A 16,542-nucleotide genomic window follows, 5' to 3' on the forward strand; every position below is an offset into this window, starting at 1 on the left:
CGACTTGTCAGACCTCAAGTCGCCCCAAGTCGCTTGACATCAGAAATTCTATGCAAGTGAATGAGAGCCGTCTTAATGTACACTACTGAAGTCGCTCCGACTTCAGAAAAGGTCCCTGTACTACTTCAAGGCGACTTCTAGGCGACTTGTACCCATAGATTTCAATGGAAGTCGCCTACAAGTCGGATCGTGGTCTATAGTGAAGCGACTTCACAGGAAGAGAAGATGGTTTTCTCAAGCAAACCCCTCCCTCCCCCAGAGCTAATTGTTGTTTGATTGTCCACTGGAAAGTCGCCTGTCCTGGAGGCGACTTGAAGTCGCCTTGTAAGTCGCCCCAAGTCGCGCTGTGGTGTCGCCCTCAGGTCGTGTCCAGGTCGCCTCGCAAAGTCGTGGCCAGAGTCGTGTTGCCCCTGTGTGAACCGAGCCTAAATGTTGTAACTACACCTATGTATCTGCATTCCTTCTGACCGCCCTTACCTTTTCCCCCCCTCACAGTACCTGGTTATGGATTACTATGTTGGTGGAGACCTGCTTACTCTTCTCAGTAAATTTGAAGACCGGTTGCCGGAGGAAATGGCTCGTTTCTACCTGGCCGAGATGGTCATGGCTATCGACTCTGTTCACCAGCTGCACTATGTCCACAGGTGGGTGGCTTTAATGAGCAATACCAACTTATGCTATACTTTCTCTTGTGCAATAAAAAAGTGCCAGTGCTATACCTTTGTGATGTATTCTGTTGTGCAACAAGAGGGCAAAAGACTAGTGTTCAGTATTGTTTAGTAGGGGAACGATTGGTATTATTCCCTACCTACGCAGTTGGATAAAGAAGTGTAGAAAATTGTGTAATAAAATTTGAATCAAATGGAGCTGCCCATTCCAAAGTTGTGATAAACTAGTAAGTGAAAGTGTGTGTGTGATGAACCGCGCTCCCTGTGGCTTAATACCGCAATATAAAGTGCATACAGTGCAAAATAAAGATTGTATAACCATCGGATTCACTCCAATGGAAAGTTAATCAAACACTAAATAATAAACATAAGTGTACATAAAATTGTGATCAATCATAAAATTGTGATCAATCATAAAATTCCATCAACTTGATAAGAATCACAAAATGATAATGTCCAAATAGCCAAAATAAAGAAAATAATCTAAGTCCAAAGAAGGTCATCAGATATTTTCCAGTGAAAAGGTGATTTCATGAATCCAATGAATAGGTGACTGTAGGAATCCTCCACCAACACCAAGCACTCAGCCTACTCACCAGATGAAGATAATGAGTTGTCTCAGGGTAAGTCACCAGTCCTTTCTCAGTGGGCGCTGGATGTACTGGTGGGACTTCAGGTGGTCATCGGTCAGTTCTCACACTCAGGAGTGATGCCATCAAGAGGGTTTTACAAGACGTTGTAGCTTGTAGTGCTTTTTCATCCCGTGGAGAGCTGCAGGAAAAAAACGGAAGGTTGTCAGATCAGGCAAAGACATTAACTAACACGATTGATCGGAGGTATCACTGGGCTTGCTGAGACGGATCTTCTGAAATATCCCATTTTCCTCTTCATCTGGTGAGTAGGCTGAGTGCTTGGTGTTGGTGGAGGATTCCTACAGTCACCCATTCATTGGATTAATGAAATCACCTTCTCAATGGAAATCATTTGATGACCTTCTTTCATTTTACAATTTCACAAATTTCTGTACACTTATGTTTATTATTTAGTGTTTTATTAACTTTCCATTGGAGTGAATCCTGTGGTTATACAATCTTTATTCTGCACTGTATGCACTTTATATTGAGTTATTAAGCCACAGGGAGCGCGGTTCATCACACACATACATTCACTAGTGTTCATTATTACATCTTGATAAGTTGTTGTCTAATGAATGATGCGTAAATATAAGCAGCAAGGTAGGTGGAAGAAGCAAAGAATAAATGACACAGGGAGATCCTTGCACTGCAGTTCCTCTGGTACAGCTTCCTCTCCAGCAATGAGAACCGTGAGCAGCACTGCAGAGTCTAGATGTTCCCTATAGGAAGGCCATTATAAAGTTTTTGAGTTCAGGTCCACTTTAAGGTGATAACATGGTTAAAAACCTACCTTGTTCTTGTCATGTACAGCCTTGAATCCCTCTCTGTCCCACAGCATGAAATGTTCTAAAGTTAGAAAAGCCACCACTGAATCTGATACTGATTTACGGTTGGGGTGTGCGAGAGAACCACATGATCATTGATCTACTCCAGATGTTAAACAGTAGGATAGGGACACAGAAGCTATGCTGACCTGTTTGGAATTTGTATTTTTGTAGGTTAAGGATATTTTTCTGGATTGAAATTGTAGAAAATAGTAGGGTTGATGTAGCCAGTATACCTAATCTTGACACCTGTTTTTGCCCATGCTCTTTCGATACATTCAAATTCATAACAGTTACAAGGAAGGTCAGTTCTTCTCTAATAATAACCCCCCCCCCCCCCCCCCATACCTTGTAATTTCTGAGGGATCAACTTACTGATACTCCTAACTACTAACTACATCTCCCATGATTCAATTCAGCACACTCATTCATACAGACTTGTTTGTTAGATAAGCCTATAGGCTGGGTATGTCCAGGATTTGATTGCCAAGGGTTTGGTAATTATTGCTAGTTACACTTCTAGTCACACACACTGTCCTAAACATGGTGCGCATAGCGCCAGCTCGACCACTGTGATACATTGGGTGACAACACCATGATTTAGATAAAGAGGAAGGACTGTTGTCTCCCTTTTAGCGGATGTACAGCATAAACCCTTCTTTTGCCAGCATCTAAGGCAGTGTTTCTCAACTCCAGTCCTCAAGGTGCCCTTTGGGTTTTCCATTATTTTGCATAGGTGATTTGATCAGAGCTCTGTAGTACGTAATGCGGAGTTCAGAGCTCTGTAGTACGTAATGCGGAGTTCAGAGCTCTGTAGTACGTAATGCAGAGTTCAGAGCTCTGTAGTATGTAATGCGGAGTTTAGTAGTATATAATTGCAGAGTGCTGGGTTCAGTGGTATGTTACATACAATGCAGAGGTCAGGAGTAACTGACCCACATCTCCCCCCCACACCTCCACAAAAAAAAAAAAAAAAATACCCCCTTCCAGTACAAACCTCTACCCTCCCAAGCTAATATTTCCCCACAACAAATTCCTCCTCCCTTTAAAATTTGTTCATTAGACCTCATATGTAGCGGCATCTGGCGGAGTCCCCCCCAGTCTTCCCTCAGCTGTGTCATATGACATGTCGGAGCTGAGGGGGGAGCCTAGGACTTCCCTTGACTCTGCAATCCCTGACAGACCATCTGCCAACCCCCCGCTGTAAACAAACAACACAAAAATAAATCAAAACGTATTCACGCAAAATAATGTGTTACTGTTTTCACATAGCGTGAAGGTCTAACAAGCTGGGTAATTTTCTACTATACTCTACTGTAATGTGGTATCTATACATAAATAAAAGATAATATTCTATCCACCTTCTGTCTGTATGACTGTGAAGGGGGCGCTGTAATGTTTATAGCCTACGTTACCATGGTGATCACCCTTGGACAGTATCCTTACAGGAATCTGCTGCATTGCTTGGCTGCTCAACCTCCTTTTTTATTTTTTTTCATTATAATATTATTGAGTTATTTTGGCCTCTCATCCTACTCAGAGTGATACGTTTCCCAGATACTCCCCCCTCATGGCTCTGACACGGAGACGGCAGGCTCCAAACATATGAAGCAGTTTAATCATTCCATGGGATTTTTTATGGTTGGCTTTAACCTGAATAGAAGCTAGTAATCTTTGGAGGATTGTGAAAGCTCTATATGGAATAATAATTATTGGTCATGTGCCTCGCATAAAGGAAAACGTCGCCAGCTTGCTGAATGGCACGTATGTAAAGAATAATGGAAGTGATGTATAAATTACTGGAAGAAAGTTAGTGCCCAGAATGAGCAAATCCCAACTGTTCTTCCAGGATAGAGTAGAAAATACAAAGAGGAAGACAATTTTGTGACGTTAAAGTGCAGTTCCATCCAAAACCTTTTTTTAGAGGAGTACAGTTCAAAAGCATATCTGATTTCTTAATAAAAAAAAAAAAAATTCTTAAAAATAATATCAGAGTGCGGTCTTATGTAATATCAGTACTTAGGATGAGGTTCAGGTGAATATCTGGGATTTGAAAAGTTTGAAAATCGATGATTTTTGCCCGCAAAGTTCACACGTTTACTGCCAGAAATTAGGAACAACTTATAATGCCGTGCACAGGTCACAGGAGCCAATAATTTGAAAGAATGGATAGCCCAGCCCCCTTTCTATAAAGGGGTGGGCTCATGGCAGCCATATTTTCAGTGAGCGTTGGAGCGGTTAGGACGCACCGACAATATTGTGCAGGGAGAGTTACTGTGTTTTTTTTGCTTTATTTTTTTTTTTAATTTAAAGCGGACCTTCAGTCATTTTTTTCAACTTTCCATCTATTAAATCTTCTGCCCTTGTTGTTTTAACTTTGGATAGTGAAAAAAATTTCTGCCAGTAAATACCTTATACAGCCCACTTCCTGTTTCTTGTCTAGTAAAAAGCCTTGGCTTATGACATCATGCACAGCTGTCTCACTCATGAAAGTTTGCCGGGAAGGGAGGGGGGATGAGTCCTAAGAGGGCCAATGAGAGCTTCAGAGCTGGAGGTGTGCCTGTGTGTGTCTGTGTAAATCCAGGAAGTGAACAGGCAGCAGCTTCAGCTGCCCACAGTTAAAATGGTTGCAGCCACACTCAGTGGAGGTAGATTTCTGCAGAATATTTGGCAAGTACAAAATCACAGTATATATAAAATAATGTGCTAAGTGGTTGGGGGAGGCTTCAGAATGGCAAATATGTTTTTTATTACAAATTATGTGAGCAGACTGCAGTTCCTCTTTAACCGCTTCACGCAAATTGCCGTACCCGCAAATCGCTAGCTGCCATAACCCTGGTATTTCCCCGATGTCTGCACTAAGATACAAGTCAGAGTTTGGGCATCCCCTGCAACAAAAATTTCATTTTTAGTGAGATACTCTCAAAGGGAAATCACGTCTAAAGTGATGCAGACCCTGACACTTTCCTCATTAGAGCTTTGCAAGTGCAGCAGCTGATTGATAATTATAAAATCACTCTCAAACAAACAGCTATTGCTTCAGAATATCAAAAGCAACAAAGTTTGTAAAAATCCCTGCAATGTACACTGATCGCCCAGGGGGAATGTTTTTTCTCAACCAAAGTAGAGTTACTATACCCCAACCTCACATATATATATATATATATAGATCTATATATCTATAGATCTATATATCTATATATATAGATCTATAGATATATAGATCTATATATATATAGATCTATATATATATAGATATATAGATCTATATATATATAGATATATATCTATATATATATATTTTTTTTTTTATGCATACTTGTTTTCCCAAAATCTTGCAGAGGCTTAGATGCTTAATCCAGGTTTCATGTAGGGATTTATATTGCAGTAATAGGTGTCACTCATTAAAGCCAATTGCAATCCACTTATCAGCAGTCTTTACACCTATTGAACACATGTTTTATCGATGTAAACATAAATTCAGAACAATATGGCTGCTTAAATGATTTTTTTGACCTCTGAGGTCTGACTATGGGCTTTTCAATCTCAGTATAACTTTTCTCATTATTGGGTATATGTGTATTAAATTTTAACTACAGCGTTAACCTCCTGTTCCTTTCTCTTGCTCCTATACTTTCCAGAATCATGTTAATAAGGCTACTTTCACACTGAGGCGCTATAGCGCTAAAAATAGCACCTGTAAAGCGCCTCTCCTCTCACTCCAGTGTAAAAGCCTGAGTGCTTTCACACTGGAGCAGTGCGCTGGCAGGACGCTAAAAAAAGTTCTGCAAGCAGCATCTTTGAGGCGTATACACACCGCTCCTAAAGCGCCCCTGCTCATTGAAATCAATGGTTAGTGCCGGTAACCCTTATTCAAAAAGTGCAGCAAAAACGACGGTAAAACGCCACTAAAAATAGCGTCGCTTTACCGCCAACGCCCGTCTGCCCCAGTGTGAAAGTGCCCTAAAGGATCCTGGCCTTTTTTTTTTTTTTTTTTTAAAGATCTTTATATCTTTTCTCATTGTATGTCATATTTTGTCATATAGTGTGCTGTATTCATACTGTTAATAATATTTTAGTCTACATTGTGTTTTTTTAACTAAATTTAGCCACTGCCAACTTGTGTATGTGATCCTAATAAAGAACTTTGTTTCATTTTCATGTCAGAGCTGTCCTGTGCACATCTCCTAGTAATTGTCTTGGACTATAGACTAATTAGCCTTTATGTGCTACAGATCTGAGAGTGGGATTGGTTGAGCAGTTTATCAAAAGACACTGGGAGGGTCCAAAAAAATGCTGTGTGTTGTCAGTCCACAACAGGGCTTAAAGCAGATCTTCCAGGTCCACCTATTCAAATTGCTCCCCTCCCTCAAAACACTGCATAAATAAACAGGGCCATCTTAAGAGCATTATAGGCCCCCGGGCAATACAGTGCACTGGGGCCCTGTCTACACAATCACGCTCGAGAATAAAAATGCAAATATCTATAAGGCTATATTTATTGGTACTTCCAACAAAATCAGTGTTTAAACATTAACACAACGTTTGGACAATATAACACGAGTTTGATGGGCACAGTGGCAGCGTTTGATGGGCACAGTGGCTGCGTTTGATGGGCACAGTGGCTGCGTTTGATGGGCACAGTGGCTGCGTTTGATGGGCACAGTGGCTGTGTTTGATGGGCAGAGTGGCTGTGTTTGATGGGCACAGTGGCACTTTTTGATGGGCACAGTGGCAGCCTTTGATGGGCACAGTGGCTGCGTTTAATGGGCACAGTGGCTGCGTTTAATGGGCACAGTGGCAGCTTTGATGGGCACAGTGGCTGTGTTTGATGGGCACAGTGGTAGCTTTGATGGGCACAGTGGTAGCTTTGGTGGGCACAGTGGCAGCTTTGATGGGCACAGTGGCTGCATTTGATGAGCACAGTGGCAGCTTTGATGTGCACAGTGGCTGTGTTTGATGGGCACAGTGGCAGCTTTGATGGGCACAGTGGCAGCTTTGATGGGCACAGTGGCTGTGTTTGATGGGCACAGTGGCAGCTTTTGAGGGGCACAGACAGTGGCTGTGTTTGATGCACAACTTGAACTTACTTAAGTAGACAGTGTTATGCCCTGTACACACGGTCGGATTCTCCGATGGAAAATGTGTGATAGGACCTTGTTGTTGAAAATTCCGACCGTGTGTGGGCTCCATCACACATTTTCCATCGAAATTTCCGACATACAAAGTTTGAGAGCTTGCTATAAAATTTTCCAACAACAAAATCCGTTGTCGGAAATTCCGATCATGTGTACACAAATCCAACGCACAAAGTGCCACGCATGCTCAGAATAAATTAAGAGATGAAAGCTATTGGCTACTGCCCCATTTATTGTCCCGACATACGCGTTTTACGTCACCGCGTTTAGAACGATCAGATTTTCCGCCAACTTTGTGTGACTTTGTGTATGCAAGACAAGTTTGAGCCAACATCCGTCGGAAAAAATCCATGGATTTTGTTGTCGAAGTGTCCGATCAATGTCCGACCGTGTGTACAGGGCATTAGACTTTTGTGGCCGCCGCCCTGGTGCAGTACAGTGTGTCACTCACAGCAGCAAAGCAGCGCCAGCTATCAAGGGCTGTCTTTCTGCTCCATTCCCTCTCCACGCTGTCTGAAGAACATGGCAGAGGTGGGCGGAGCTTGTTCACTAGCAGTTGGGGCAGCCGCGGCAGGCTATGAATGCTGGGGCGGCCGCGGCCTCTGACTGACATCACTGGTTGCTAGCTAGACGCCGGGCGGCCAGCTATTCTAGCAAGTGAGTAACCAGTGCAGTCAGTCAACTTAGGCGGCAGATTGCATCGCTGAGGATCGGCCCTGGATGGGGCCCTCCAGACAAGTGGGGCCCCCGGGCAACTGCCCAGCATGCCCAGCGGAAAAAACGGCCCTGTAAATAAATATGTGTGTGTGTGTATATATATATATATATATATATATATATATATATATATATGTGTGTGTAATGTGTATAGATTATACAGTACAGTTTGGAAAAATGTATGTACATGAGAGCAGCCATCCTTGCACATTACATACCCAGCCAATGCGGCCTGTGAGTCATGCATGGACAAGATTTTGGTTGAATTAAAAAATTGATCCCATTCCCCCCTTCAAACATTTTACGTGGATGGGGGAATCCTCCCTGCTGTGTCTTTGTATTCTGAAAGCAAGGTGACTTCCCCACCATTAGAATACACAGATCAGCGATGCATCCTATTGGCTGAGGTGCTGATCAAATGGCTTTTATCTGACAGGGCAGACTTGTAAAACTTTTAAAGTTTAAACATTTTAAAGTTAAAAAAAAGGGTGGGGGGGGGGGGGGGGGGGGCATTGTGATGTGCCAGTATCCGTGTACCGACACTGCAGTTACCTAGCCAGATTGCACTACACACCATCCGCTGCATTGTAATGTAATAAGGTATGTAATAAAAACAAAAATGTTTTTAGTTACAAATGTCATTAGCATCTTGATGGGGAAAAGGGAGGAATCAGGAAGGGCTAAATATATGCAGGTTAAACTTCAGCTTTAAATTGAAGGGACTGGGATGTGTAATTGTCATCAAGATAAAGATCTGAGCTGGATGTTTTTTTTATTTAGTGCTAATAACGAATACAGCAGTCTCTGCCGGGTTTTATTGGGTTGTTAGAGCTTTTAAAACTCAGGCCCTTGCCTTGTCTGTGCCATCTTGGTGATTCAACTTCTCTCTAACCATTAGGATTTTATAGACGCTCAGTCCAAAAAACATGATGTCATTGGTTTTACTAGACGTCAGGAATTCGCTTTATTAATGAAAGACCGTTAATTAACATTTTTCTTTCCTAGTTGTTTCCATATTTCGGTGCTCATTATGCCTTTTCCTCTCTCCGTCCTTTTCAGAGATAGTGACTGCGGTTTTCATAAAATCGGTCATTATTGTATAATTAACTGAGGTTTTCTGACTCATTGGCATACACTGAGGTAAATGTAGTACAATTGTTGCCTTCTTTTTTAATAAACATATGTTAGGGCAATGATCAGCAGCTGGTACAAGCTGACCCTGCTGTTGACTGCTCTTCTGGCAATTAATTTACTGTACAGTCAAAAAGCCCTCAGTATACCATGGGGTCTGTTTATAATAAAAACAGAAAAAAAATTGTAAGAATGTCTTAACCAATTAAAGCTGTCACAAAAAATCCCATATTTTGCCTAATACGTTAATTTCCCTTTATCATCAGCTCCATCTAGTGGCCCTAATGCGGTATTTTCCTGATTGAGGTATTTGTGGAAATACTGCATTAAGCCCACTAGATGGAGCCCATGATTCTAGCAAATAAATATATTAGGTATAATATGGGATTATTTGTGACAGCTGAGCAAATGCTTGAATACATATATATATATATATATATATATATATATATATATACACACACATAGTGGGTAAAATAATTATTTGATACCCTGCAGATTTTGTAAGTTTATCCACTTACCAAGAAGTGTAAGGTTTATAATTTTTATCATAAGTGTATTTTAAATGATAGAGACAGATTATCAATCAAAAATCCAGAAGAACGACATGATACAAAGGTTATAAATTAATTTGCAGTTCAGTAACTAAAATAAGTATTTGATCCCCGAGCAAAACATGACTTGCTACTTGGTGGAGAAACCCTTGTTGACAAGCACAGAGGTAAGACGTTTCTTGTAGTTGATGACCAGGTTTGCACACATCTCAGGAGGTATTTTGGTCCACTCTTTTTTACAGATCTTCTCTAAATCCTTAATTTTTCTTGGCTGTCACTTGGCAACTCGATGTTCAGCTCCCTCCATACAATTTCTATCGAACTAAGGTCTGGAGACCAGCTTGGCCACGCAATGACCTTAATGTGCTTCTTCTTGAGCCACTCCTTTGTTGCCTTGGCAGTATGTTTTGAGTCATTGTAATGCTGAAAGACCCATCCATGAACCATCTTTAGTGTTCTGGCTGAGGAAAGAAGGTTCTCATTCAAGATTTTACAATACATAGCCCCAACCATTGGCCCCTCTATGCGGCAAAGTCGGTCTGTACCTGTAGCAGAGAAACAGCCCCAAAGCATGATGTTTCCACCTCCATGCTTGACTGTAGGGATGGTGTTCTTATGGTCATAGTCAGCATTTTTCTTCCTCCAAATGCAGTGAGTCCCCCTCCTCAAGAAGGCACATGTACAGTCATGCCATTGAACATCTAAATGATTCAGAGAAGGACTGGGAGAAAGTGCTGTGGTCAGATGAGACCAATATTGAGCTCTTTGGCATTAACTTGACTCGCTGTGTTTGGAGGAAGAAAAATGCTGACTATGACCCTAAGAACACCATCCCTATAGTCAAGCATAGAGGTGGAAACACTATGCTTTCGGGCTGTTTCTCTGCTAAAGGTACAGGCTGACTTTGCCTCATTAAGGGGCCAATGGACGGGGCCATGTATTGTAAAATCTTGGAAGAGAACCTTCTTCCCTCAGCCAGAACACTGAAGATGGTTCGTGGATGGGTCTTCCAGCATGACAATGACCCAAAACATACTGCCAAGGCAACAAAGGAGTGGCTCAAGAAGAAGCACATGGGGTGGCCTAGTCAGTCTCCAGACCCTAATTCTATAGAAAATTTATGAAGGGAGCATAAATTTTGAGTTGTCAAGAGACAGCCAAGAAACTTTAAGGATTTAGAGAATATCTGTAAAGAAGAGTGGACCAAAATCCCTCCAAACCTGGTCACCAACTACAAGAAACATCTTATCTCTGTGCTTGCCAACAAGGGTTTCTCCACAAAGTACAAACTCATGTTTTGCATGGAGATCAAATACTTATTTTACTCACTGAACAGCAACTTAATTTATAGCATTTGTTTTATGTGTTTTTTCAGGATTTTTGATTGATATTCGGTTTCTATCATATAAAATACACCTATGATAAATATTATAGACCTGTCATTTCTTTGTAAGTGGGCAAACTTACAAAATCTGCAGGGCATCAAATATTTTCCCCACTGTGTGTGTATGTATGTATATGTGTGTGTATGTATGGGGGGGTCCATGTGAGTATGGGGGAGGGTTGCAGGGCATATTATGTGGGGCAGGGCATATTATGTGTGTTTAGGGCACATTACACTACCAACGGTTTCCTTTTATATGCTGAGCAACACAGGGAGGCAGCTGTGAATCAGTCCTTTTGTGGCACTCTGTTCCCTGCTGGCCCCTCTTTTCCTCTTTTACATCCTGGGTGATGTAACATGCAAGCACCTGGAATGGATAGAAGGGGAGGAGGGGGCTGGCGGGGGACAGCGCTCTACAACCAGCACTAGCACAGCTTTTTCCCTGTGTAGTTTTGCATGTGTCGGCAGAGGGGATGCAATCTACCAGTCAACTGCCTCCGACAGACTGGTAGATCACGGCAGAACCCCTGGGAACTTCCACGGAACCCCAGTTGGGAAATCCTGCTCTAAGCATTTCCCTTCCCTCCTCTCCCTGCAGCTACATAGAAGGTTATATAAGTAGGTGAAGGTAATGGAGGAGCTGGGCCAGCACCGAGACCAATTAGACACTCGCAGTGGAGGAGACGGCTATGACTTGCAAGGAAGGGAGGGGGCTGTGTTAGGGAATTGACTCCTCCTGGAGTATTCAAATTCCTTAACAAGTACAGAGAGGCACTTTAATTAAATGGTTATTCTGTTCAAGTTATTGACAGGGTCTCTTTAAGAGCGGCATAGGGTCTGTTTACCTGTGGTTTGCATTGTAATTGCAATTGACTTCTCTCATTCTTTTGCTTGAGTTGCAGTTGATTTATTGGATGGCTTGTCCTGCAGTGACCTCTGCACCTTCTTACTATATAAAGTGACTAGTTTAAACCCAAATGACAGTCTGCCTGCTTCGATCCTCTTCGGTGACGAATTCTATATGTGTGTGTGTATTATAATGATTAGTCTCTCCCTGATTTCCTCATACATCTTCCAGGGAGACAAGGGTAGAATTGGCACGCTCTGTGGAGGGAGTGGTGAAAACGCCAGGTAGTTAACAAGGAACAGCTGAAAATGTTTCAGATTCTGACTCAATTTTTTTCTTGTAAAACTTTGTGACAGATGGCACCAACAGATGGAGCCCACATTCCTAAGGAGCTTACCATGGTCATGCCTCCAGCGACCGATAATACACCATGCCAGACCACTCCTAAAGCTTTGACTCGAATTAGCTGGCCTGGTTGCAGCTTTTAGTTTTTAATCTCAGGCCCGCGGCCACGGAACCATGCTTTGTGATAATCTACTTTGCTTGCTGTCATGCCAGGGCTGTGCCTTTAAAAATGCGCATTCCTGTACAAGATCTCAATGGAACATGAATGGATGGTGCAACTGGTTGGCGGTGTTAGGCTTCAAGCCTGGCCATTCATAGTTACATTCTGTACAGTCTCTTTACAGTTCTATTCATGCAGGCCATACACATCGTGATCTGATAGGTCAATAAAACATTTGGATATTCTGATCAGATTTATCGATTAGGTTTCTCCACTATAAATACTTTGAAGCAATTTTGCATAATCAAAGGTTCCAGTGATTGGAAGTTTTGGAAAATTCTGATTGGTTTTAAGTTGAGCATGGAGCAATCATTTTTAGTCTGAAAGAATCATTTTTGATTTTCATTCACTTCTTATCCCTTTTAAATATGTAAATAGTATAAAGAATAACAAGTGGGATTATAGCGGTGCCAAGAAACAAAAAACGTTCAAAAGTTAACAAAGTGTATTTAGTATAAGATTAAGAGTATAACAAATTATTTATATCATTGTTTTACACATATCCAATAAAGGATCACACTAGGTGTTCACGTTAAGCAGTTGGTAATGATGTAGTGTCTAATCCCAACATGTTTCGCAGAATTTGGCTTCCTCAGGGGATTATTGGAAGGTCATTAAAAGTCAATCAACTATAACAAAATTTCATACAGAAAGAACATTAGTAAGTAACAGAGTAACAAAATAATAATTGAGGTATATAAAATATATTTTTTTTTCTAAACCCTGTATGGCCCCTTGTGGTCCCACTTGCAGTGGAAACGCTCACCAGAATAGACCGAACCATTCTAGGCCATTCAAACTGTACCGACCCGAACCGATCTGCTCAGTGGAAACGAGGCATTAGTTCATGGATTTATCTTCTGGCTTTAGCAAACTGCATTGCAACAGAAGCGACCAGATTGAGGAAGCTTTTTAAAGGCCTATTAACCCCCGGGTTCTGGTACGTTTGAACCCCTTGTGGGGGTGTGTGCTGCACAAGGTGACACAACGCTTGGTGAATGGTACACTCATCCAATCTGTCACACACACACTCTATATATCCAGCTGAAGACTCCATGTTGATTTCCATTATATCTGACTTTGCTCAAGTTCTTCATTGTGTACTGACAGCAGAGACATTTTTTTCATTTATCAGTCATTATTTCTGATTAAGGATAGCGCCGCTTTGATGTGATACTGGTTTGTATTCATAGTTATTATTTACACATCTCTTTGTATTCATTTGATTTTTTAGTAAGTGGCTGCTGAGAGACATCTCAATCTCTGACAATTAATATTCAATAGATTTCAATCTCTGTTTTGTGTTTTATACCTAATACCAACGCTGAGATAGGAGAATTGTGGCAGGGCGAGTTTTCTCTTTTTGTTTTTTTGAATAATTGAGGTATGCCAATTAATTTATGTACATGTATAGAAAAGCATTTATTACTCAATATTTGCTCTGCTTAAACCAAACCAAATGTACTCACTTAGTCACCAAAGATAAATGCCATGGCCAACCGCACCGTTGTGGGTAAGGACATCAAGTGACCGCAGGAGGCACAAAAAAGATCAGGCTAAAAACAGGTAATATAAAGAAACATAGCTAAGTATCTGGAGGACATGCAATTGTGTCCGGAATAATGACTAATATAAGCCTAATCTCTTATAATTTACATGATATGTAATTTAGTAAATGAAGATGGGGACGTCTATATGATTATCAGTAGCCAATAAAATAAAAATTTGCTGACACAATCATAGACACCTAACAATCCCAGCTGCTCACCATTGGCTCATGCTGTGCGAGTTGGGCTAAATAGTGTACTGTCATTGGCTACAACATCCATACCTCTCTGGGTACATTCTTCCTCTGGCAATGCCGTTCTGCCCCCTGTCCCACGGGCCTATGGGCTTTGTAGTTGGAGAAGGGATCTGGACCTCGGCGCATGCATGGTTGCCTTGTCATGTCTGCATTCGGCCGGTGACGTCAGACGCCGGCCGAATGGGAGGCACAAAAAGCCAGCCATCCCAGCGCTTTCTTTGCTGGGATGGTGGGGGGGGGGGGAGCTTTGCATGCTGTTCTGTTATCCCAGGTGAGATATGCAGCCATCTACCTTTGATATGTTCTTTATCATAACTATTAAGGCTCGGTTTCCACTAGTGTGACTTGTCATGCGACTTGGGACTGCAAAGTCGCATGGCAAGTCATTCCCCATGATTTCCTATGAGTACCGTTCATATGTGTGCGACTTCAAAGTAGTCCCTGCACTACTTTGGTCCCACTTTGATGCGACTTGAGGTCCATAGACCTCAAGAATACACAGGCATTGTTTCCAGTCGCATCAAAATCACGCAAATTTCAGGTCACAATAGTGGAAACCTAGCCTGAAGGTTCTTTGGGCATTGATTGTATTACACTGCTCTGCTCCAAACACTCAGTACTGAAATTTTGTGTACCCTTGAAGGTAGTTTGCTTGTTTATTAATTTCTTTGACTTTTCATAGGCAATTAGAGCTGTATAGCCTAGCAGAGTTTAAATCACCTGCTTTCTTTGGGTGACACTGTGCTTTCAACTATGCCATTGATATCTACCTTTTGGATGTGAATTTTTACATGAATTTTTTAGTGTGTTACTATTCTGGTGCCTGGTGGAGTCAGATTATTATTTTTAAGCTGATCAATATTTAAGGACTCCATCTCAAAAAACCTTCTCTGAATTTTTGTCTTTCTTTTAGTCCGTGCCTCCTTTGGTACTAGCTACTGATAATATAGATGCATATGAGAGACTAGGCTTATATTAGTCATTAGTCCGAACACAATTGCATGTCCTCCAGATACTTAGCTATGTTTCTTTATATTACCTGTTTTTAGCCTGATCATTTTTGTGCCTCCTGCAGTCACTTGATGTCCTTCCCCACAAAGGTGCGGTTGGCCATGGCTTTCATCTTTGGTGACTAAGTACATTTGGTTTGGGTTAAGCAGAGCAAATATTGAGTTATAAATGCTTTTCTATACATGTATATAAATGATTTGGCATACCTAAATTATATTATTTTGTTACTCTGTTACTTACTAATGTTCTTTTGTGTATGTAATTTTTAGGGCCGAAACAACTAATCGATTAAACAACAACTAACTGATTATGAAATGAATCGATTACTATTTTCACAATCGATTAATCGGCCCGTAACATAATGGGGTTAAAAAAACCTAAAATTAGCCCTTTATAGTACAAAAAAGAGCAAATAATCGCTACTGTAATAATTACTTTCACTGTTCCACAGTAAAAAAAAAAAAAAAATTAACCCCTTACAGTAGCAAATATTTGCTCTTTTTGTACTATATAGGGCTAATTTTAATTTTTTAACCCCATTGTGTTACTAAACGTCTTAGGCCTGGTTCACACCTATGTGTTTTTTGGTGCTTTCATTTACATGGTTTCCTTTGGGACACGTTCACATCAAGGCTTTTTTCAGCTGCTGCGTATTTGGAAAGGGTCAGGGACTTTTTTCAATGCAAAACGTTTTTTTTGGTTCGAAATACTTCAATGGAGAAGTTGCAGAAAAGCATGTAATGTGTTTTTGCAGCAATTTGTGTTTTTTAATCTGCCCAACAACAAATTGGCCAAAAAAAAGCATAAAAAAATGAAAAAACACAAATTGCAGCAAAATCACGTGCGCACAGCAAAAAGCACTGCAGAAACAGATCAAAAGCAAACTGCATAGGTGTGTACCGACCCTTATGCTGGCCACACTGATACGTTTTCAGACGAGAATATTCATGCGAAAAATCTTTGTACATTCGCTGAATGAAAGAATGTTTGAAATTTTCACTTGCTTTTAACTTTGTGTTTTTAAAATGAATGTAATTTCGCAACAAAAACCACATACACTGTCTGAAAATTCCCTTTTTCAGAAGTTTTCTATTATTTCTAAATTTTCCCTTCACTGTGGTTGAAAACGAACGTCGATTTGACCCCACTAACGTTTAGAAAATCGAAAATTACATTTTTTTTTGAAGGAAGAAATTGTTTTTGTATGGCCAGCATATAATATATTACAGTTCTGTTTGAAAATCTGCAAAAAAGTCTTAACCTT

The 16,542-nt window shown here is 41.0% G+C and overlaps 1 protein-coding gene across 5 annotated transcripts in view; it reads left to right on the plus strand.

Moving 5' to 3' along the window:
- The window catches only part of CDC42BPA (CDC42 binding protein kinase alpha), a 360,647-nt gene that overhangs the window by 181,039 nt on the left and 163,066 nt on the right, over positions 1-16,542 (plus strand). For all 5 annotated transcript variants that reach the window (XM_073628296.1, XM_073628295.1, XM_073628298.1 and 2 more), the window contains exon 5: positions 496-644. In XM_073628296.1, coding sequence (XP_073484397.1) covers positions 496-644 — 149 coding nt within the window. The remainder of the gene's footprint in view (positions 1-495; positions 645-16,542) is intronic.

Source organism: Aquarana catesbeiana, linkage group LG04 (assembly GCF_042186555.1).
Source record: "Aquarana catesbeiana isolate 2022-GZ linkage group LG04, ASM4218655v1, whole genome shotgun sequence".
Classification (NCBI taxonomy): domain Eukaryota; kingdom Metazoa; phylum Chordata; class Amphibia; order Anura; family Ranidae; genus Aquarana; species Aquarana catesbeiana.